The 25,046-nt window shown below is 42.6% G+C and overlaps 1 protein-coding gene across 3 annotated transcripts in view; it reads left to right on the top strand.

Moving 5' to 3' along the window:
• The first annotated feature begins 6,970 nt into the window (after nt 1-6,970).
• SBF2 (SET binding factor 2) overlaps nt 6,971-25,046 on the top strand; it is a 555,773-nt gene continuing 537,697 nt past the window's right edge. For all 3 annotated transcript variants that reach the window (XM_027819477.3, XM_027819476.3, XM_037899793.2), the window contains exon 1: nt 6,971-7,339. In XM_027819477.3, the coding sequence (XP_027675278.2) occupies nt 7,285-7,339 (55 nt within the window). In that variant the 5' untranslated portion in view covers nt 6,971-7,284. The remainder of the gene's footprint in view (nt 7,340-25,046) is intronic.

The raw sequence follows: 25,046 nt of genomic DNA, 5'->3' as shown, positions 1-25,046 counted from the left end.
TCACACTTTTATAGAGCAGCGCCGCTGGGGAGGGGGAGGAGCTTCGCATGACTGGTCTGACTCTTTCTGCCCCGACCCCCCGCCTGCCCCATGCAAGTCTAGTATTAATCATACTGCTGCGAAAAGCGTGGATTGGGAGCAATCAATACCAGGGCAAAAGTAAGATGATTAGCAAAAAATATCCCGTACAAGCTTGTTGGCGTTGTGCTAATTATCAAAGGGATTTTAGGTGTTGGTTCTTAGTCATTGCATGTTGCAACGTTCATTACAACTTACAATATCTGCTCTATGGACGAGTCTGTATTACACCCGGAACACTCAATACCTGTTGGTCTATAGAGTATAGATACAGTATATAATATATAGTTCCCTCATAGAATATAAACACTATAGATAGAGATTTATAGATGTATTGTAGCTAGACCTGATCATTTAAAAAATCCGTTCAAGTGCAGCAAGGCAAAACTTTTTTAAAATCTATATTTGGAAAATGTGAAGTGCAATGGATAATGTTAATGAAGAACAGGCTCAGTTACATAAGTAAGGAGATGAATACATCATCCAGCATTGGTATTTATTATACACCCTAGAGCATTTCTGTCTGTTGTTGATCGTTGTAATGTAGGTTGAAATTTAGATATTGTTAAAACATTAAGTTTAGAACAAACATTTAAAGATTAAAAGGACATTGTACTGATATGGAACTAGAGACACGGTCATCTAAAATATTAAAATCTATAGACTTTTTTAAAAAATGTAAGGGGAAAAGTTGTCATGGGCCGTTTTAGCCCTGTTTCTACAAACACTTAAACATATGCTTAACTTTAGTCAGGATAGTAAAGTTAAGCACGTGCGTGTTTGCCGGATCGGGGCCTTTGTCAGTATTCACCATAGCCAATAAAATATAGCTTTGTTCTACAATAGTGTGACATCTCTACTATGAACATTTCACGTTTCGGTTTCTTTCTCTCTCTCTCTTCCCCTCGGATTCTTTTTACTAGAGAACACTTTTACTCTGTACCAGAATGAACCAGACATCCGCTGTTGCAATGCAGATTCTTGAGCCTCACATTGACATTTTTCCAGAAGGTCCCCTGGTGTTTCTTGCTGTCGTTGCCATTAAGAAATATTGAAGGATAAGAACTGGATTCAGACTCCCGAGACATTTAATTCACAATTCTGCCAAGAGAAACATTATTTCGGAAATAAGGTGTGTGTACGTGTGTGATGCTGTCCTTTTTGGTAAATTTGGCGTGTGTATCACCGTTGGAAAGGGATGTGTATGAATATGATAGAGACTTTCCTTTGACTGCACAGCTGACTCAGTCTAAGGTGATCCCTCCCTTGCCAGCAGCGCCCAGAAGCATCCACGTCTCACAGCAACCCCAGTGTACACACCAACTTTGGGAATAGATTGCTAGGCTGGTGGCAAGGTAGTAGGTGGTTGGGGTGTGGTGGGGCGTTGCAGGTGAATTACAGAGATGCATTCTCCGGGTTAACACTTCTCCCTGAAATTGCGGCTGCTACAGTGGAGGCAGACGGGGCGGTCACTTCCCAACACACATCGTCTTTTTCCAGAAAAAGTGGGACGTTTACACGTTGGGATTTTAATACAACTTCAGGGCTTAATCCTGCAAACATTTAGGAATCTGGGTAGCTTTACTGAGTAGTTCCATTTCCTTTCATACATACTGTGTCCCCAAATAGAGTTAAATAACGCAGTAGTGACAGTTAAAGGATCGGCAGAGAGAGGGAACAATTAAGAAGTAAATGAAGGAGAAAAGGAATTAAATGAAAATATCACTCATATATAATTTTTAAAAATTAATCTTTCATGGGGTTATTTTATAGACAACACCTAGAGTAAATAGTTGACAAATTAACATACACTCAAATGATCATTTATGCAACTAAAGCTAAAGTGACTACTAACCATCTGTTTAAAACCTTCCTTAATCAGCAAAAATACACGATGAAGCTGACCCTACTTTTTCTGAGAAGGCAGGATTTAATGTTAATGGGCATTGCTTTGGTTTTATATTATTATAATCCTCTGCCGTTCCAGTAAGAACACATTTCCGCAAATGTGGAAAATTCCTAACTAAAATAGTTAATTAAAATTACTGGCCAAAAGAGAAATTCCATTCTTTATACTTTTAGAAAATATAATACAGGAAGAGTCCTACATGGATTTAAGATTTGTCATAAACCACTCACCGCTTTGTGTCACTTAACAGTGTCATGCTTAAAAGTCTGTTCATTACAAACACCATTTCAGTGATATATAAATCATTTTAACCTAACATGAGATTGAAACTTGGCACTCAATTTATCAACCTACTAGTGTAGTTTGTGAAAAGGGCTGGAACAGGTAATGCTGATTTTAGGTCTAACATGAAAACATTGCTTTCTGAATTCAGATGCTTGTTGTCCTTCCTAAGCATAAACACACAGAGAGTTTAAAAATGAACTATAAACACTGAGTTTGTACATGGGGTAATAGTGCCTCTTTTATTTTGAAAATTATTTCTCCAATAGCCAAGTTATTTACACTTTAAAAAAGAGACACATATATTTTTGAGGCAACATAATTAAATACAATGGAAAATATTTCTCCTATGAGATGTCCATTCTCTCATAGATACTAATTCACATTAATTGGGAAACTCACTGGTCTGGAGGAAGGAGTGCTAGGCTAGATGTTAAGAAGTATGCATTTTTAATCTGTTACTGACTTGCTGTTGACCTTGGGCAAGTCACTTTAACCTCTCTGTATCTCAGTTTTCCCATATGTAAAATTGGATTAACAGTATGTACCTTCTTTGCAGGGAGATAGTGAGGATTAGTTAGTGTTTGTACAGCACTTTGAATAGGTAAAGTGCTAAGTATTATTGCTGCCATGAGAGTTTCTGTAAGATCTCTGTGCATCAATGGGAAAATAGGGTTTTGGCCAAATTCCGTATGACTTATGCAAGAAAATCTCTCCTTAAAGTCAGTGGGAGATTTTCTTGTGCAAGGAGTTTGGAGTTTGGCCCTTAAGTATGGACTGATATTAATTTAATGACATTTATATGCAATTTACTTTGTCATACTACATATTATAGTGAATCTGAAGTTGGACTAAATATATGAATGTAAGTATTCTACAATATGTAGTGTGTAAAATCCCAGCCAAAGTCAAAGTGCAGAACTCTTGCTTTTAGTTATATTGCTTTTCAGTTAATCTGGGCCAACATATTCTAAAGTGACTAGTGATTTTAGGTGCATTGATTTTTGGGTGCCCAACAAGAGATGCCTTAATGGCATCTGACTTTCAGAAAGTGGTGAGAATCCAAAAATTGAGGAACCCAAAAATCCCTGGACACTTTTGAAAATCTAGGCTCTGGGACTTGTCCATAGCCCTCAACATTTTGAATGTTCCATCTACAACATAAATTCACTCAATGTTCTGAGAGCAATTTTTAATTTCCAGGCAGAACAGGATGAGTTCCTCTCCCTCCCAAGGAGGAAATATGATCTCATTGTTGAGGCATTGGACAGAGATTCAGTAAATGTAGTTTCAGTTCTCCACTCTACCACAGACTTCCCCTGTGACCTCAAGCAAGAGTTTCTCTCTCTCTCTCTCTCTCTCTTGCTCTCGCTCTCTGCCCCTGTCCTCATTTGTAAGATGAGGATACCATTACTGGATGATACAGGGATGTACAGAAGATAACTCCATAAATATTTAGGAGATGGTCAGGTACTATGATGATGGTAAAAGCGGCAAAGAGTCCTGTGGCACCTTATAGACTAACAGACATATTGGAGCATAAGCTTTCGTGGGTGAATACCCACTTTGTCGTTGCATCCGATGAAGTGGGTTTTCACCCATGAAAGCTTATGCTCCAATATGTCTGTTAGTCTATAAGGTGCCACAGGACTCTTTGCCGCTTTTGCAGATCCAGACTAACATGGCTACCCCTCTGATACTTGATATGATGATGGTGACCATATGGTACCCAAACAGGTAGTTTAGTTAAGAAGTGAATTAAAGTTAAGAAGTGCTTTTTCTTTTGCTTGGCTGTTTTTAAGGCATGCCACCCTGTGCTGTGATCCCACTAGATTTTACAAGCTAATCAAGATTTAGTTGTGTCTGTTTGGATGGAAGAGGCAGGAATGGTGAGGTACTGTTGCTAGCAGTGCTCGTGAGACACTAGGTATATTTTTTCTCCTAAGTGCATACTGAATTAATACCCCAGCAAAGTCCTATATAACATTGTCCTGCTAGAGGTGCTCTCTCAAATGAAGTGCAAAAGTAGAGGTTCTGAGATTTGTTTTGATAAAATAATTCCATGGTACTTTTTGTAAAAGTAGAGATGTTAATCCTAAACTCCTGGTCAAATTCCAAATTAGGTAATTACATTCTGCCTATATGAACTCCTCCTGCAGTTTCAGTTGTACAGAATATTATTCAGTCCCTGTTGTAACCCTCTTGTTGTGCACGGTCAAACAGTTGCTGTGTTTCACCCTAGTGTTGACGCTATTGATCCCACTTCACAGAAGGGCTGTGTGGCTTAATTAACAAATGCATACCTTTTTGCTATTTCGGCAATGCTTTTCATCCAAAGATCTCAAAGTAGTAAAATGATACTATTTTTAAGGCTTTTTACACCTAAACTTTCAAAGCAGCTCTTTAGGTTTCTGTCATTAAAATCTATGAGAACCATGCTGCCAAAAACCTGCATGCTCATTTAAAAATGTATCCCTTAAACTTATTCTAGCTACTCTACTGTTCAGGGGGAACCAAAATAATCTAATCAGAACCCCTACAGCTCTTCTTTTTCTCTAAGCGAATATGCAATATTTTAGATTCATCTTATACTCTTGTCTTTTCTACTGACGCGTACACTGCATTTTATTAGGCCTAAATCTTGCTATCTGATAATACTTTATAGGAACGTTGATTACCTTAAGGGATTTGGGGGAGCTGCTGCCCTCTACTGGAAAGTAACAAAGGATTTTAATGATCCATATAATTTGTGGTCCACCCCATCTATACTAGGAAAGTGTTGCTTCTAATTATGCCTCTTCTGAATGTAGAGTGTAGTTATTCAGTATCTGAGATATGGACAATAATGTTCCTATACAAAACATGTTTATTACTGTATTCCATACCCTAACTTATGGGGGAATGATGAGAAATAAATCCAACTGTAACCTAACATTAGAACTAAACAGTGATTCATAAAACTTACTGCTGCTGTTCTTACTATTGTGCTGTAAAACATGTCTGGGATATAAATGGTGTTTTTTATCTTATGCTATTTTTGGCATACACTCAACAGTTAATGGAGCAATGTCTTGTCAAGACACACTACATATCAGCATAATCTTTTCAGGGGCTAGTAGGCCAATTAGGCTTTGGAGTAAGAGCAAAAGGCGTCAGTCCTATTTACACACTATAAATAGCAACCTGAAATCTTCCACTTAACTGTAAATGCTCTCTGCAGGCTCTTGAAGAATAGCATTTTGCTAGGATGTCACACAAATGGGTAAGTAGAAGACCAACAATATTAAATAAAAGAGACACTGCAAGTCTGCACTTGAATCACAATCATCTTCTCAAAAAGATGATTGGTTTCAGAGTAGCAGCCATGTTAGTCTGTATTCGCAAAAAGAAAAGGAGTACTTGTGGGACCTTAGAGACTAACAAATTTATTTGAGCATAATGCATCTGATGAAGTGAGCTGTAGCTCACGAAAGCTTATGCTCAAATAAATTTGTTAGTCTCTAAGGTGCCACAAGTACTCCTTTTCTTTTTGCGAATACAGACTAACTCAGCTGCTACTCTGAAACCAATCATCTTCTCGATGAGGATTTAAAGTGACACGAGCCTGTGATTTTTTTCGCTCCTTGGATACCAGTGCCAAAGCTGTACTGCACATGAAGCCTAAATGTGGAAAGCAAAGTTGGAAAACCTGTTAATAAATATGTGTGGGAAAAGATTTCTAGGCACATTAAGATTTCAACTAACATGGTTACCATATCTCATCACAGTATTGTAATAGCAATTTGGGCCAGAGGCAACCTGCCTCTCTCTCTCTCTCGCACATACCTTCTGCCCCAGATTTTCCTGCTGACTTTATTGCCAGAGACAACTCAGTGCAAGCATAAGAGTCATAGAGTTACTAAAAATAATTAAGGGACTTGGTGAATGCTGTGCCATGAGAACTGCACTCAGTTTAGGAAAGCCTGCTTCCCTCCCCACCGTGGCATGTTCCTAACATCCAAAAGAAAAAGTAAACAGGAAGCTTCCTGGAAATTCCGGGCCACTGAAATTCCATTCTTGAGGAGGAACTCAGGGAGGTTATTTTAGATACCCTGATAGTTCATATTAAGGCATTTATTTTGCATGCACTGAACTATAAATGCATCAGCAAAATATTATACAAAACAAGAGGACGATGCGCTTTACTGCAAATTCTGCAACAGAAAAGGTCCTAATCCCATGTTTAGGCGCTGAATGAAGTCAGGGAAGATATTTTAGAAAGACCTTAATTACCGGGAGGTTGGTTTCTTTCTTTCTTTCTTTTTTTTTTTTTTAAGTTTTCATGCGTTAAACTCAAAGTGCGTTAATAAACTATAAATACAAGGAAGGAACAATGTACATCTTGAGGCAACCTTTACAAGAGAAAATGATCTTTGGGTGGGTACCTCAGAGAGATACATTAATTTTTTTGCATGCACTAAAATTCATGGGTAAACTACCTTGCTGCAACCTTTGCAACAGGAAGGGAGGACCCAAGCTCAAGTTCAAGAGGAGAATGAGAACAGGCAGGCACGTTTATTTTTGGGAGAGATCTTTGCATATCTATTTGTTTGCCCGTGCGATGTGCTGTGCATTCGCGAAATGCAAATACAGCGGGAGGACGCTGCACCCCGCCCCAGCCTTTACATCTAAAAGGGAACCCGTCCCGAATTCACTCGCGCGCTTTTGGCCACGGCTAGCCTGCGCGAGGCGGACAATAGCCCCCTACTGCGTCCCCTCGCGCCGCCGCCGCCGCTCCGCGTGCTAATTGCAAACCCTGCTGCCCACGCCCAGCCCCGGCGGGGTCACAGCACCGAGGCCGAGGGGGCGCGCAGGCGCAGAGCGCGGCTGGGTGTCCAACATGGCTGAGGTGCTGCTGTTGCTGCTTCTCTTGCTGGAGCAGAGGGCAGGATGCTGAGTTCCCCCGCAGCAGCAGCAGTAGCCTCAGCAGTAGCAGTGGCAGGGGCGGTGGGGGCTGAGGCAGGCTCTTCTCAGCCATGGCTAGGCTGGCTGACTATTTCATTGTGGTGGGCTATGACCATGAGAAGACAGGTAGGTGTGGCTGTGTGTAATGCTGCTGTGTGGTGGTGGCCTCCCTCCCCCAGCCCCCTGGTGTCACGCAGGCCCCCAGAAGGGGGAGGTGGAGGCCGTGTGGACTTTGTGTGCCAGAGGCTGCTGCGGGGAGCACTTCTCCTCAGGACGGGGGGGATGGGGTAACTGCCTCTCCCCAGGTTGAGCAGGTTGGTGGGGGAGTCAGGGGGTTGCTTTCATGAAGGGGACTAATTTAGCAGGGGGTTAATTTCCTCCCCAGGACGGTGGATAGGTTGGAAGGGGAAGGAGGGGATTCTCTTCCTCCGATGAAGGTGGGCGGGTTTGCTTCAGGACCTTCCCAGAGCACGGGCATGTGTGGAGTGGCTTTCAAAATCTGTCAAGGAAAATAAAAACACACTAGTAAAGCCCCCTTGTCCCTCCCAGCACTAAAGCCCCTGTCACATCCTGAGCGAGTAATGCACGATGCAGGAGGCGGGGGCTGGGGCTGGGATGGTCATTTTCAGCAGAAGAAAGAGGTGACATTCTGGTCCTGTCACTTATTGGTAATTTCACGTAGTGGATGCAGGCTGTTGTGCTTTCCAGAGCCATAATCCCTCATTTGAAGGAGGGAAATTATGAAAAAAGGAGAGATTTTAAATGTCTCATAATTTACATAATAAAAATTATCCATTATAAGAGTTTTTAAACATTAGCTTAACATGAATCCCCAGGTGGGAATTCTTGTTTGTTATTTTATGAGGTGTTTTCTCTGTAAGGAATAATATTTTTGTTATTCTCCTACCTCTTTGTGTATGTAGTTTTTCAAAATATTTTGTTTAGCAGCATAGTAAACTTAATGCTAAAAGAAAGGTAGATTAAGTAGGATCTTCCTGGAAACAATTGGGGTTATTGCCCTTTTTGTTTGGGGACAAACAATTGTTAATCACCACCCCACTGAGGTACCATTGGTGATATAGGTAGCAATATGGCATTTTGTAAGCTCTGTAAGGTTGTCTGTGTTATGGAATTGACACAGCAAAAATGTTTTTGCTCCTCTGATCAGATGAGAAGGGGAGACATGTCTGGTATGCAATCTTGGAGGCAAAGAAAACCCCTCTTTAACTAGTTCATTGAAATATATATTTTTATCTCTGACTATAATATTTGTCGATGACGTGACATCACTTGTTTATGGATATTGCTGAAGAAACTTTCAACCCTCAGACAGCTGTATTTTAATTTTCAGTTGAGTTGTTGGCTGGTACACAAATACACACAGGCTTGCTTTTCAGTGGATATTTTAGGGTGAGCTATTGTCATTAAGCAGGATTTTAAATAATTAAATTCTTTTTATAAATGCCCAAGGCTATATGTAACAAACCATACTTAAATCTTGTACTTGAATCTGTATTCGTGGGCTATCTGAAGGTAATAGTTACTCCATAGCTTCCTTTACATATTTTCAAAATAAACGTAATAAAGGGTTAGTTTGGCATATTTTTATTTAACAGAAAAATAAAATCTATTACATCTAAGTATTGTATTTATAAGGTTTGCATGGCTTGGATAAAAATCTGTCCATAAAAGATTTGGTGTCCCTTCTAGAATTCACACATCATTTTGTCTATGCATTACAATATGTACTGTCTTTTCTAATTCCAATTGTGAAATTACAGGACTTGTGAAGTGGAAGTAGGGTGCAAGAAGCCAAGGGCCTTTAAGGGGAAGATACAAATATGTATACTGCTTTTTTTAAGGGGGTGCAGTCAGCTTTGACCTCTTCACTATATGAAGTAAATTGACAGCTCAGATTTGGACAAATGGCTGTATTTGTAAGATCCTGATCCTGCAAGCACTTAAGCACATGTCTAACTTCATGCACATATCATTGACTTCTGGACTACTCCCTTCTGTAAAGTTATACACGTGCATAAGAGCTTTCAGGACGGGGACCTTAATTTGAAGAATCTGTGTTCTGAAATATTTCAGGTTTCAGAGTAACAGCCGTGTTAGTCTGTATTCGCAAAAAGAAAAGGAGTACTTGTGGCACCTTAGAGACTAACCAATTTATTTGAGCGTAAGCTTTCGTGAGCTACAGCTCACTTCATCGGATGCATACTGTGGAAAGTGTAGAAGATCTTTTATACACACAAAGCATAAAAGATCTTCTACACTTTCCACAGTATGCACACAAAGCATAAAAGATCTTCTACACTTTCCACAGTATGCATCCGATGAAGTGAGCTGTGCTCACGAAAGCTTACGCTCAAATAAATTGGTTAGTCTCTAAGGTGCCACAAGTACTCCTTTTCTTTTTGTTCGGAAGTAGTTAGTTTAGACCTGACAGAGTAATCAGAAGTTATTATTGAATGGGTTTGCTGCTGTTTAACACCTACTGTTCAAAATGTTTGAGAGAAAACAACATTCTCCAGAAGACTAGGCATGCACTGTATTCCAAATTCCTTCACCCCCACGTGCAATTCCATAATACACAGAGTACTGACAGTTTTTTCTTTTGTAAAATTCCAAAGTTCTTTTGGTGTATTAATTCGATTTCCTTCTTTATGAGATAGATGGGCTGAAAAATTTTTGTAAGATAAACTTATAATTATCCTTGACGGTTTTAAATAAATCTTTGTGTATAGAGATTTTCTCTTCACTTTCTCTTTTTAAAAGGCACTTGCTTTGGTATATTAGATTGTTTTAACTTTTATCTGAAGTGAAAAATGTTTCTATTTAAATTTAAACGCAAAAAATCTGTTACACCAGCTTGTCTAAATGATTTCAAATAGACTCAGTATAAAAATTTAAAATCTTGAAATATATTTCATGTAGTTTAAGAAACGATTTTTAGAGTTCCTATTGGTAGAAAATACTCTCCACATCAGTGTTACAACTCCTGATCCAATAGGTGTTTTTTAAATGCTTTTGAAAAAGGGAGAAAGATACCATTTATTGTAGTGTATTTTTTACATGGCCCTCATCAATTTAGTGTCCAATAACAAATTTATAGCACTCCGATGAGGTGGGGAAGGATTATCCCCACTCTACAGATGAAGAACTCAGGCAAGGAGAGATGAATGGATTTACCCATAGTTGAGAATTCAACCCAGATTTCCTCAGTCACAGTGCAGTGTCCTAATGACAAGACCATCCTTCTTATTACAAAGGCAAATCTATTTCACCTGGCACTTTATCCATAGCAAACATGTGCTGACAAACTTTCCTATTTAGTTAATTATTTATATTTGGATGTTTCAAAATTATAAATTTGAATATATAGTATTTAGGGACTGTCTCAGGCAAATAACATTTAGCAGTTTACTGGTGTGTTGGTTCTTTCTTCCTTATTGGATTTAGTTTCATGGTAATCCCAAAATAAGAAGGAATGTAGATTTTAAAATTAGTGCAGCCTCTATAATGTTTTCTTCACCATTTCAAAATATTTAAACTTACTATGAAGTGATTTTTATGATAGTGAAAAGGTGCTGTATTGACAATGCTGTTGATTTAATCCTATGTTTATTCATGAAATAGGTGTACAGCTGTGGCATTATAAACTTCCCTGTGCCACCTTGTTAGTGTGCGCAGCTTTGACTTGGAACTACCATCAGTGTGTCAGTCACACACAGTTGGTGGATTAAGCTAACTCCTTTGATTAGATTTTTTCAGTCTTTGTTAGTTGGAACTTGCAAATTGGCAGGTAGCATGTTATATCTAATTCTGCATCAGTTTTACAAATCCATTGCAAGTATTGAAGTATTTGGGTCCTGATCCTGTATTTGCCTGTCTGTAGGTGCACTCTTACAGACTTCTGCTGAAGTCAGTGGGACAGTGTACCTGTGCATGATCATATGGAATTGGGGCCGTGGCTTTTATTGGGCGAGGGTGTCCGTACAACTTCTTATTACCCTGCTTTTTATGGTTTGTGATATTGAGCTATACAATCTAGCAACCTTAAAAACTAACAGAATTACTTTTTGTAGGCATTGTATACAATCCATGTATCTTTTCTGATAATAAGTATGTGACTTTTTTTGTGCGTGCATTTACTAACCGTTGAAAATTTCAAGAAGGAAAATTTATTCTTGTGGACTTCCCCATGATTCGTATAACTGTCAGTATACATACATGTGAGCGATGCATGCACAGCTGAACCTCAGTTCTGCAATTGTATTCACACACATAGACCCTTGCACCATGATCAAGCCCTACTTATCTTGGAAGTACTCTGTGTGGATATAAGAGCCCACATATGCAGATTGAAAAGGAGTACTTGTGGCACCTTAAAGACTAACCAATTTATTTGAGCATAAGCTTTCGTGAGCTTATGCTCAAATAAATTGGTTAGTCTCAAAGGTGCCACAAGTACTCCTTTTCTTTTTGCGAATACAGACTAACACGGCGGCTACTCTAAAACCTGTCAATATTCAGATTGGAGTCCTAGTTGCAATGGAATTGAGCTTGCATTCCTTGTGCACTCAAAACTTCTTTTGAAGTCACTGATAATTTTGGATGTGAAGGGATGCAGCAGCAGCAGCCCTTGTGGGAAGTGAAATAAGCAAGCATTTAATTTGACAAAAGTGAAGCAGTCAGATTTAATATATGTAGCTCTATAGTTGTTAGTTACTGCTCTCACTTTTTATTCTGAACTAACTAACTAACTAATTATAGAGCTACACGTATTAAATGTGACTCTCACTTTTGTCATATTAAATGCTTGCTTACTTCAGTTTCCACTGCTATATCCCTTACACACCCAGAATTATCAGTGACTTCAAAAGAAGTTTTGAGTGCACAAGGAATGCAAGCTCAATTCCATTAGAACTAGGACTTCCATCTGTATATATTGGCTCTTACTGGGATGGAGAAAATTTTTGTTATCCAACCCGTCAGTATAATGGAGAGTTGCTGCAGAAATGGTCCAAAGGGCACATATTGAGATTTCTTTGCAAAGAATGTAGTTGTTAGAAAATGTAGACCCCATGAATCAAAAAACACCACTTCATGTGCATTCTAAGACTTTTTTTTTTTTCCATGGGTTTTGAAGTGTGTTTGATGTGCTTCACAACAAGAATTCCCATATAGTGTGTTTGCATAATGGAATGTTGATGGGATTTAGGGAAGTTCACAGATGTTTGCAAAGATCACACAAGGGCATGAGAAAACATGCTGCTGCTTGTTTTTTGTTTTTTTGTTTTTTTGCTGGTATAAGTCTTAATCACGAATTCATCATTGGAATTTACATACGGCCTTATTCAAAAAGGTATGAGAGAGAGACAAGGTTGTATTGCTTTCCCAAAGCAGAAACAAAATGGTAGTGTCAAAGAAAGAAACTAAATATTGGGCATATTTAATCTGCCCATACACCCACCATGGCTTTTCTTTAATTAGAACACTGGAAAAAGAACTTGCGTGTAATTGAGATGCAATAATGTATACAACAAAGTAAACTCTAAAAACTACCAAAACAGAGAGAATCTGTTATGTTTTGTAAATATTTTTTCTAAAACTAAGTAACAATTAGGCTGCATTACTCTTGCTCCTGGTATTCAGTGGCTCAGTGTATAACAAAGGGAATAAGGCTTGAGTACTTAATTTTTATTGACTATTACAATGATTAATCAATTCTAATGTGAAAAGTGATCATACTATAGCTGCCTGCACCTTCAGGAACAAAATTATCTAATCTTGTTTATTTTAAAGAAATCGCTTCCTTTTACCTAGTTTTACATCTTGTTAGATTGTGAAGTTAGATAAGAGAGAGTGCAGTAAAGTGGGCAGAAGAAATTCCTAAAATGTGGTATTCTTGTTTTGATTCAGTTAACTTTTCTGTGATCAGAGTTTGCCTATAAACAGAAGGATGATATTGTGCCCTATTCAGTTAAAATAAAACAAAAACTCCAATTAGAATTATTTTTTTTATGATAAATCTTTTTGGAGATGATGTAACTGGTGTTTAATTTCATAAGTGCTAAGTAGTCTTTTTATATTTAAAGTAGTATCACATATTACCCGGGACAGGCATTCTGTTTGGCTGCCTCGCAAGTCAAAGGAAGCCACTTTCTTCCTCTTTTAAATAAACACCTTCTTCCCTCCCCCTGCCCTCCCCCCCCCCCAAAGATCCTGAAATAGGAGGAGTGTAGGAAATCAGGTTTTCACTTGACTCCCCCATTTGTGCCATAACTGCATGAGGTCTAGTTGCAGTCTAGTCCTAAAAGTACAATATACCTAAAACAAAGAAAACAACAAAACAATATTTTTAAAAAAAAAGAGCCCTATCCTTTTTATGGCAAAGGAGCTTTAGTGCTTCATCAAAGCACAAAATCTGCTCTCTGAGCTAAATCAGAATGCAGCTACTCAATATTGTGCATTGGATAAGACATTAGTAATCACACATGATTGACATCAGTCACTTGGTGTATAGGAAAAATGAAGTTGTAACAGAAGGTTGTCACATGAGTAGTATAATCTTCGTTAAAATATAATCCACTCTTACGTAGAGCATTAAGGCAAAGCAGAAAAATGTTTGTAATGTTCTTTTCCATTGACAGTCTCTGGTCTCTGAAAATCAAGATTCAAAGATTTGCTAGCAATATAAGCATATTTATTTATTTAAGCTGATCATTGTAATTGAAAGTGGTTGCTCTGAATCTCTAATTCATAATTTAAGAAAATGCTGCAACTCTGCAAGTGAAGTTATACCTTCTTGCAAAGTTCTTAATCTGGCACTTTCTTCAAAACTTGGATTTTGAACTTTGTCCGCTGGATCTCCCTTTCATAGCAAGAAAAAATTATTCATTTAACAGGGAAACATTTCATACAGCTATTTCAGTTTAAAATTTAATGTCCAGAAGGCACACATGCTTATTGTGCACACATTGTCCAGAAACTAGTTTAACTTGTCCTGGCATTGTTTAGTAAGGGAAGATAATGAATATTTTACATCTTCAGGGATATTGTAAGACTAAATTGCCACAGAAAAATAATTGCTCTCTTTTATTCCATGGCAGTCTTGAATTAACATACTGCAGTTTTATATCTAACCGAAGGATGTTTCTGCTTGACATGCTGTATTCTTCTCTTCTTGGCCAGCATGTTATACAGTGCAAGTTTGAACACTGCTAACGCTGTGGGCTTCTATAACCGCAAACATATTGTTCAGTAGAAAACAAAGGTGACTTGCATTTTTAACTCCGACAATATAACAAACATAGTAGCCTTATCATATAACACTGGGCAAGATAATTATCAGGGTGGATAAAAATCAATGATTTAAAAAAAAAAATCGGATTTTTTTTTTGTGTGTGGATAAAATGCATCCAGCAATCATCCCTCCATAATGCCAACTATAATAAACTTCAGAGCTAAGGGTGAACCATTCAAGAAATATATGTTTGATGATGTTTTAAAGACAGTCACACCAGTGAAGTGGTGGAAGTTATTTAAGCACTTGGATTCAGAGATTTTTGAAGCGATGATCTCACTTTTAACAGCAGTAGCTTCTTCTGCCAGTGTAGAAAGAATATTTTCTTCCTTTGGACTAATTCATACCAAATTGAGAAATCGTTTGGGACCTGAAAAAGCAGGAAAGCTTGTTTTGCTTTTCCAGATTATGAACAAACAGGAAAATGAAGGTGAAAATAACTGAGTTAGCTGCAGAAGTCAATATTTTAAGTTCTTCTTCGAGTGCTTGCTCACATCTATTCCAATTAGGTGTGTGCGCGCTGCATGCATAATTGTCGGAGAATTTCTACCCTAGCAACACTTGGTGGGTCAGCTGTGGAGCCCCCTGGAATGGCGCCTTCATGGCGCTAGATATATACCCTAGCTGACCCAGTGCCCCCTCAGTTCCTTCTTACCGTCCGTGACGGTCGTTGGAACTGTGGAGCTCGGCTTTGCTGCTCTCCACTCTCCCTAGTGATACTGTCTTTGTAGTTTAATTGTTATAGTTGTTGCAGTTTCAGTATAGTTATAGTTATAGCTGTAGTGTATATAATTATTGTAGTGGGTTAGAAGGGGCCTCCTCCCTGCCTGCCGCTTGGGCTTATGCCCAAGGCTCCGGGCTTTAAACCTTGTTCGTCTTGTGCTAAACCCATGCCAACAGGCGACTCCCCCCGCCCCCCCCCCATGACTCCTGCCTGAAGTGTCTGGGGGAATCCCACCAGGCAGACAAGTGGCGCACCGAGACCTAGTGCCGAGTGACTCGGTGCGCAGTGCCCCAGCGGCAGCAGTAGGTATTGCACTGCAGTTGGACTCTGGCAGAGATCCACGGCACCAAAGTTCCCCGGCACCGCAACCGGTGCAGTTGGTCTGGCACCGTTCTCATTTGCCTGGCCAAAAGCGGCACTGCAGGCCAGAGATAGCTGCTCCGCCTCAGCAGTTGCCAGCGCCCCGGGACCACCCTTGGAATCACGTCCGATAGTAGAGTAACTGGGGGGGTTCAAGCACCGACGTTGGCGCCACTGACTCCAGCACCGAGGGAAGAGCCATTGAGTCCGGCGCGCATGGGCTCCCTGACTCGTAGCGTGGTCGAGCCCCGGCTCCCATCAACGCTGGATACCTTTGCGGCGGCAAGGGACCTCATTGTGATGACAGAGTGGACATCACTGCAAACCGTGGCACCGGCTCCTGTTCATGTGGTATCGTCCCAGGGCAAACCATCGCTGATCCGGCTGTTGGCTCCTCAGTTAGAACCACGGCACTGGTCCCGTTCTTGGATCCGTTCCCGCTCCTGACGCAGCTCCCTCTCTCGATGCCAGTTGTACTCACGGCACTGATCCGACTCGCAGGGCTGGTCAGACTCCTGGCACTGCTCTACACGTCGGTCACCGTCCCGGAGCAGATCTCGGCGCTGCTCTTGGAGACGGTCATCGTCGCGGTCAAGATCTGGATCGTGGTACTGGTCCAGACCTCGGTACCAGTCTCGGTCCCAGCACCGCACCCCAGCATTGCGGCGCCGCTCCCCGCAGTTGCGGCACTGATCCCCGGTGGCTCGGTACCAGTCTCCACCACATCCGGGTGACTAGACGTAGACATGTTTGGCACCGCCTTGGCCTTCGTGATCGCTTTGCATTTGTCACAGTCTGACGCGGGCTCATGACCTGGCCACACAGCTCATAGCCACGGCTTGGGTGATGCTGCCCACTGGCAAGAGAAAGGCCATGATCCCGTCCAAGGGTCTGCCCCGTGGCCCTTTTGGACACTGTGAGCTTACCACCAAGCCCATCCGGCCACTAAGAGCCTCGGGTGCCAGAGGCCATCATAAGCCGTCCTGCTCCGGGGGGCATGGAAACCACAGCCCCAACTCCGGGGCAGGGTCCAGACTCCGGAGTTATGGACCCCGGATGACAAGAGCCAACCCAGCAGGAAACATCACCGGACCCCCTGGCTCCTGTGGCGTCGTCCTCATCCTCCCCAGACGAGGCGGTGGCTGGGACTACGGTCTCAGGTCCCCCTTCCAATAGACTACCAGGACCTCCTGCGTAGGGTGGCACGGAACATGAACCTCCAAGAGGAGGAGGTGGTGGAGTTGGAGGACCCAGTGGTGGACATCTTGTCAGCGGAGGCCCCGTCTCAAGTGGCTTTACCACTCATTTGCACCATTCAGATCACGGCCAGAACAATCTGGCAAACGCCTGCATCCATCCCTCCAACTGCTGAAGGGGTGGAGAGGAAATATTTTGTCCCCTCCAAAGATTGAGTACCTCTATACTCACCCTCAGCTGTGTTCAATAGTGGTGGCCTCAGTGAACGAGAGGAAGCGGCCTGGGCAACGGGCTCCGGTGCCCAAGTCGAAAGACGCCAGGTGTCTCGATTTGTTCGGGCACAAGATCTATTCCTCGGGGGGGCTGCAGCTCAGGGTCGCAAACCAGCAGGCGCTCCTGAGCCGCTATGACAACTCATGGAACTCTATGTTAAAATTCAAGGAGCTAGTACCTCCGGAGTCCAGAGATGAGTTTGGGGCCCTGGTAGAGGAGGGCAAAAAGGTGGCCAGGACCTCCTTACAGGCCTCATTAGATGCCGCGGACTCCACTGCCCAGACCGTTGCATTGGGAATAGCCATGCGGTGCATATCTTGGCTGCAGGTGTCTAGCCTGCTGCCAGAAGTGCAGCAAACCCTACAGGACCTTCCCTTTGAAGGACAAGGCCTGTTTTCAGATAAGACCGATTTCCAGGCTCCAAAGCCTTAAAGATTCTAGGGCCATAATGCGCTCCCTGGGGATGCACACACTGGTCACACAATGGAGGCCCTTCAAACCCCAGCCTCAAGGATCCTATCCACCTCCTCGACTGAGGCAGGGCTTTTATAGGAGACGTGGGCGAGGTGGCAGGAAGAAGTCCACCAACCAGCAGCCAGGGCAGAACCAAGGCCCAGCTAAACCTCCGGCAGTGCCCAAACAAAACTTTTGAAGATGCGCCCGAGGACAGCTTACCGGACATAAGTCAGGATCCTTCCCCACCATTCCATAATCGTTTATCCCGTTTCCACTGTGCGTGGTCCCTCATAACTACGGATCGTTGGGTTCTTCGCACGGTGGAAAAGAGAAAATTGGAGAGAATATCCTTCTCCTCGCCCTCCCACTCTGCCTCCCTGTCCGTCTTCACGAGCAACTCCTTATGCAGGAAGTGCAGACGCTCCTAACCATGGGAGTGATCGAGGAGTTTCCAAGGGAGTTAAGGGGCAGGGGTTTTTATTCCCGTTACTTCCTAATCCCCAAAGCAAAGGGCAGGCTTTGGCCTATCCTGGACCTGCGCAGACTCAACAAATTCAAGGTAAAGTTGAAGTTCCGCATGGTGTTCTTGGGGACCATCATACCTTCCCTGGATCCTGGAGACTGGTATGCCGCCCTCGACATGAAGGATGCGTATTTCCACATAGCGATTCATCCGACGCACAGACATTTCCTTCGCTTTGTGGTCAACCGTGAACGCTATCAGGTCCTTCCATTCGGTCTTTCTACGCCCCCTCGGGTATTTACCAAATGTATGGCTGTCATGGCAGCCTCCCTCCATCGGCAGCGAATCCAAGTATTCCTGTATCTCGACGATTGGCTTATCTGAGGTCGCACCAGGGAACAGGTGCAGTCCCACATCCAAGTGACCATGGCCATGTTTCGTCGATTAGGCCTCCTCCTCAACGTGGAAAAGTCGACTCTGGATCCAACCCAGAGAATAGAGTTCATTGGGGCAGTCTTAGATTCCAGACTCGCCCGAGCTCTTCTACCGGACACCCTCTTCCAGTCTTTGGCAAGTCTCATCCGGAGCCTCCAAAGTTTTCCTACCTCAATAGCAAGGACGAGTTTAAGCCTTCTGGGGCACATGGCCTCCTATACGTATGTGACCAGGCATGCCAGACTGTGGCTCCGCCCACTTCAGGCCTGGCTGACTGTAGTCTATTGCCCAAGTCGAGACAGCCTAAACATGGTGGTCACTGTCCCAGAAACCGTCTTAGCCTCTCTCTGCTGGTGGTTAGACCCCAGGGCAGTATGCGAAGGAGTCCCATTCCATACTCCTCAACCCTCATTGTTTCTAGTCACAGATGCATCATCCCTAGGATGGGGCGCTCATCTCGGGGACGTCCGGACGCAGGGTCTATGGACCACAGCTGAACTCTCTCTACACATCAATGTACGGGAGCTGATGGCAGTGCACCTGGAGTGTCAAGCATTCCGGGAGCATCTACATGGCCATTGCGTGGCTGTCCTCACAGACAACACCACGGCCATGTTCTACATCAACAAGCAAGGGGGAGCTTGCTCGTCCCCCCTTTGTCGGGAAGCCATTCGCCTGTGGGAGTTTTGTACAGCCCACTCCATCCACCTCGTGGCGTCCTTTCTCCCAAGGGTCCAGAACACTGGCAGACCACCTCAGCAGGTCCTTCCAGTCCCACAAGTGGTCGATCCGTCCCGATGTCATCCACTCCATCTTCCTGGGGGGATTTCCCCAGGTCGACCTGTTTGCCTCGCGCAGCAATCGGAAGTGCCAGATATTTTGCTTTCTCGAGGGATGCTCCCCGGGTTCTCTCACAGACACCTTCCTGCTCCCATGGAAGGGCCAGTTGTTCTACGCCTTCTCTCCGTTCCCGCTGGTTCACAAAGTCCTACTCTGTGGGAAAAAAAAAACACTTAATTGACTATGTCAGCCAGGCCAACATGAGCAAAAGACGGTTACTCACCTTTGTAACTGTTGTTCTTCGAGATGTGTTGCTCATATCTATTCCAAACCCGCCCTCCTTCCCCTCTGTCGGAGTAGCCGGCAAGAAGGAACTGAGGGGGGCGCTGGGTCGGCTGGGGTATGTCTCTAGCGCCATGAAGGTGCCACTCCAGGGGGCTCCACAGCTGACCCACCGGGTGTTGCTAGGGTAAAAATTCTCCGACGATCATGCATGCGGCATGCGCACACCTCATTGGAATGGATATAAGCAACGCATCTCGAAGAACAACAGTTACAAAGGTGAGTAACCGTCTTTTTCTCATGTTGGCCTGGCTGACATAGTCAATTAAATGTTTTTTTTTTTTTAAATTTCATTTAACTATTTTAGTTAAAAACAATTTTAACAAAAACAAACCTGATTTTAAAAAACTTTAATGTTTAACTAAATTCAAAAATTCATATGCTTGTTTTGTTAAAATATTATGTTGAAGAAAAACATCCAGAATACATAACATTGTTTGTTGTTGTTTTATTTAAATAAAACAATTTAAATGTCTGTCTTGTGATGTTCTCCTAATACAGCATGGCAAGAAAATCCTCCAAATATTAATGATTAACCTGTTGAATTGATGATAGTTCACCTCCCAAAGACATCATAAATATCTGCTTCAATTACCTTTGGTAAATGAAATAACCAAACAATTATTCATTTTCTGATATAGCTGTAAAACTAATCTGAAAAGTTTTCAAAATAAATCACTTAAAAATGTATAGTGTGTACCTTCTAAAAATGAAACCTACATCTACCTCTGAATTGTGAAAAATATGTATTAAGGTTATAACAACCCACAAGAACACACTTTTATGTAGAAATCCATGATTAAATAGTCTTCCTGACTAGTGATTTAAATCATGATTTAAATCAAATCCACCCTGATAATTATACTGCTCTGGTACTTCATTGACATGAATTTAAAATATCAGTATGATGGCAACTCACTCCCAGTAGCTGCAGCTTATAAAGTGGGGAACTCAAATTGTGTCATAATTTCCTAGCAGGAAACAGTAGTTGCCGTGTTCAGCTTTGAAAAATATTGCTAACACCTGTACCATGTAAACTGATAAATTGTGGGAAAGACTTGGTCCTGGTCTCCTTCTATATCATCTTTGCAGAGTAATGCAAGGCTTGCTAGTTGTTACTGCTAATCTAACAATGACCACTGTCGTGAATTACTAGATTAATGTGATGGTAGTGAAGGTGTCTGTCTTCTGTTGTTTAGGGTTTTGCAATAACTTACTTCAGTTTGTGTACTACTTGCTTTTTTTTTTTTTTAAGACTAAATTGCACCTATAGTGTTAATGTCCTATTCTGAAGTCATGAAAAATCTCTGTTAATACCCTGCTCTGAAAACAGAATGAATAATTTCCTTGTCGGGTTTTCTATGGCATTCATCACTATAGTATCTGAGCGCTTTGTAAACATTAGTAATTTTTTTCCCAAGACCCCCATGAGGAGGAGGAGGGATATTATAATCCCCATTTTACAGATGAGGAGTTGAGGCACAGAGAGATTAAGATCAAAAATATCCACTAATTGTATGCCCAATTTGAGATGGGTGGGACCTGATTTTATTTTTTTAGAGCACTTAGCCATATATAGAACTCTGTATATTCAGAAACATCTCCCATTGACTTCAGTTGCAGTTGAGAGTTCTTGGCACTTCTGCAGATCAGGTCTCAGGGTCTCAAGATGGCCCCCCAGAAAACAAGGAACACGCAGTTAGTGACCACTTGTGACAATTTTGATTTCATTGTCTTCATTAGTGTCACATAGGAACTCTGAGGGAGAGGAAGGGATACAATCTATTTTGTCCAGGGCAGCATTCAACTCCTTTAACCATAAGGCCATCCTTTATCTTCCTGTGGTCCCCTTCCTCCTTCACCATGATAAGTCCCAGAGCAGATCCATTCTGTGCACTGAACGAAGCAAGCGCCCTGTGGAGAAAAAATAGTGGATAATCATAATGCATATACTCAAAGAGGCCGAATTACGGTTCCACCGGCTATCTTAGTTCTGGCATTTCCTAACTTCAGTGCTTGACTTTGCAACCTTCATAATCTTTTATTATTGCCTACCTTTTAAAAAAAAGCAAATTGAAATAAACAAATTCTATTATGTGGGATCATATTGACATCCACATAGGTCATCAACAGGGTTGGAACCTTTAGATCCACTCATCAGACCTTGCCATTTGAATTAATGAAGTAACTGACAGCAACTGTAGCTTGTCATCTTCTATGGGGGCCAGCAGAGGGGGATGAGACATGCATTTTGCCAGTGGGTTTCACAGATATTTGCTGACAGCAGAGGAATGGTGAGACTCAGGACTCTTGGGCTCCATTCCAGCATCTGGAGGGGCATGTTCTCTAGTGAGCAGGATCCTCTGCAAATTTCCCCTAAGCCTGACGCCTTCTGTTCCATCCTCTCCAACCTATCCTGTCTTTTCTCTGCTCCTGTCTCCTTGTCCCAGTCCCATTCTCCTTGTCTACCCAGTTCTAGTCTCCTCTTCTCAGGCTTCTTATCCAAGCCCCAGTCTCTCCAGCTGTCCAGGTCTCCAGTCTACTACTTTCCCTCAACCCTAGTCTGGCTTTTGTCTCCTTTGGTTTCAAATCAGAGCATATCCTCCTTGAGACAGACTCTCTGTTTCAGTTCCTGGTCCCATCTCAGCCCAGGGCAGCAGTTATGGGGAAAATCTTCTGAGATCTTGTTCATTTGCTCAGCAAGGATAGAACATGCACGGTCCTGTCACATAAGAGCTGTGAGGGGATGGAGCATGGTCTGTGGGGATTGTATATGTAGGGATTAAGTAGTGTGAGACCCTAATGTGGTCAGTGAGGATGGAATCTTTGGAGTGTTTAGCTATTAAAATTGAAGAAGTCTCTATTGAGCATATGTGAACTGCAACTTTTTCCTTCAAAGGCTTATAACTTGGTCAAATTTGGGTGGATTTTCATAGAGATGGCAAAAGGTACCTCACTGGCACAAAGGTTACCTCCTTCTGCACTCAGTCCAGATTTCACACCAAAGTATGGGGATGCTAGAGCACTTCAAACAAAAGGTCACTAGAATTTTTTTAATATGTAGAAGACCATGTCTTTTTCCCTGGCCTTGTTCTCAGAAATGGCTGACCAAAATTTAAAAGCCTCAGGCAGCACCCAGCATACAAAACTTCAGTCCAAATGGTTAAAGTTTGGCAAAGTTATAAGCGACCGAAAACAGAGTGTTTATAAGAGGTGGTGTTCAAAAAAAGCATTGATTGGTGTTCCTTCTTAGTTTATTGTACTATGATCTTTGCCTCGTTAAAGTGTAATATTTTCTATCTTCGCACTTTTTAATGTTGTGATGAAATTGACCTATATAGTTATCTTTGGTTTATGGTGTTCAGTTTTGTACAAAGAAATTTAAATACTTAATTCTTCCAGATTACCAGTTTTTAAGAGGGGGGAAAAATAGTGGGGCATAAGATTCAGTTCTTGGCAGCTTTTGAAAGAGTTTGAGTGCTCTCCGGGCCAGATTCTTAGCTAATGTAAACAGGCATAATTCTCTCACTTATAAAGTATTAAGTATCTAACGACTAACTGACAGGATACAAAACAAGGCTGTCTGTTGAAAAGCACACATTTGTAAATGTCACCATTTATTAAAACTTAAAAACTATTCACTTAATCTGAATTCCTACTTATTGTGTAATTCTGTGACACTATGGCATGCACTAGCTCTACTGTGGTTTTTTGTTTTAAATTTAAAAATCAGTCCTGTGTGCTAGGGTTTCTTAAGAAAACAACATAGACCCAAATAATAATAATAAAAAAAAACCCTTTAAAGTCAGCGGCATCCTACTTGACTTACCACCACCCTTCAAAAATGCAAATAAACTTTCTTAAGAAGAAACTCTCATGTTACTACCCTGCAGAGCAGTTCCTAGTTCGGGGTGGGCAAACTTTTTGGCCCGAGGGCCACATCTGGGTGGGGAAATTGCATGCAGGGCCATGAATGTAGGGCTGGGGCAGGGGTGCGGGAGGGAGTGTGGGGTGTGGGAGGGGGTGTGGTGTGCAGGAAGGGGCTCAGGGCAAGGGATTGGGGCAGAGAAGGGGTGCGGAGTGTATGAGGGGGCTCAGGGAAGGGGGTTGGGGTGCAGGAGGGGGTGCGGAGTGTATGAGGGGGCTCAGGGCAGTGGTGCAGGGAGGGGTGTGGCGTACGGGAGGGGGCTCAGGGCAGGGGATTGGGGTGCAGGAGGGGTGCAAGGTGCAGCAGGGGCTTAGGGCAGGGGGTTAGGATGCAGGAGGGGTGTGGCAGGGCGTTGGGGTGCAGGGTGTGGCAGGGGGTTGGGGTGCAGGTAGGAGGCTCAGGGCAGGGAGTTGGAGTGCAGGAGGGGTTTGAGGTGTGGGCTCCAGTCCCATGCTGCTTACCTGGAGTGACTCCGGAGTGGCAGTGGCGCGCGCCAGGGCAGGCTTCCTGCAAATGGTTCCCCATTCCCGGCCAATGGGAGCTTTGGGGGAGATACCCACAGGCAAGGGCAGAATGCTCAGCCCTCTGCCCTCCCTCCCCCAGAGGCTGCAGGGACGTGGTGCCGGCCGCTTCCTGGACCGGCGTGGGGCTTGCGGCGCCACGGGGTGGCAATCCCATGGGCCAGATCCAAAACCCTGAGGGGCCGGATCTGGCCCGCAGGCTGTAGTTTGCCCACCCCGTCCTAGTTCATAATTACATCATACGACTCTCCCAGCACAAATGTACATGTGAGCTTCAGTATAAAGACAGAGACTCTACATTATTACTAGACTATTAACAGCAAACAATATTTCTTTCTATTTTAAACAGTTAGTTTAACACAATGAATCACTGAATTTTACTAAAGGTAATGGAGGAATTTCAAACTCATGGCCTGTCTAGCTAGTGAAAACCAGTAGGGAGGGTCCTGGGTCCAACATTTGTGGAGATTGTCGGTGCCTATAAGAAGGGTGAGATGTTGGGCTGTCAGTCTGGCTAGTTAGTTACCAGCCTCTTTTCAGTCTTCCTTTTTTGAAAGTTGATTGAAAAGGTTGTTGCTTATCAACTCTCACAACGTCTAGTCCTTCAGATATCTTTGGCACAGAAACCACACTTGATGCATTGATCTCCTCCAGGAATAGACAGTGAGCTCATGTTCATGCTAACGTTAGATCTGTTAGCAACTTCTGATACAGTTGATCACAAGATGGTGTCGAATCTGCCTATGGCTAATAAGAGTGCATGGTACTAGGAAAGATTGGAGCATTTCAAGAGTAGTCAGGAGGACCCAGAGCATCCTATTGGGGAAATGGCTCACCAACCCTGAAGATGGTTTTGTGTGGTGCAGAAGATAGGTGTCACACAACCCCTCCACCCCCCAAAAAAATCTCATTACTCACCAAGTGGGTACCCATCGTCCATAATATGCATGGTTGCTGGTGGCCTTCTGCATAGAATTTAACCTATGACGTGTTAAAGGGCCTGGGATCTGCCTGTCTGAGTGACTGCCATTCTTCCTATGCA

Source organism: Chelonia mydas, chromosome 6 (assembly GCF_015237465.2).
Source record: "Chelonia mydas isolate rCheMyd1 chromosome 6, rCheMyd1.pri.v2, whole genome shotgun sequence".
In the NCBI taxonomy this organism is placed as follows: domain Eukaryota; kingdom Metazoa; phylum Chordata; order Testudines; family Cheloniidae; genus Chelonia; species Chelonia mydas.
This window is presented reverse-complemented; position numbering and strand designations above follow the sequence as displayed.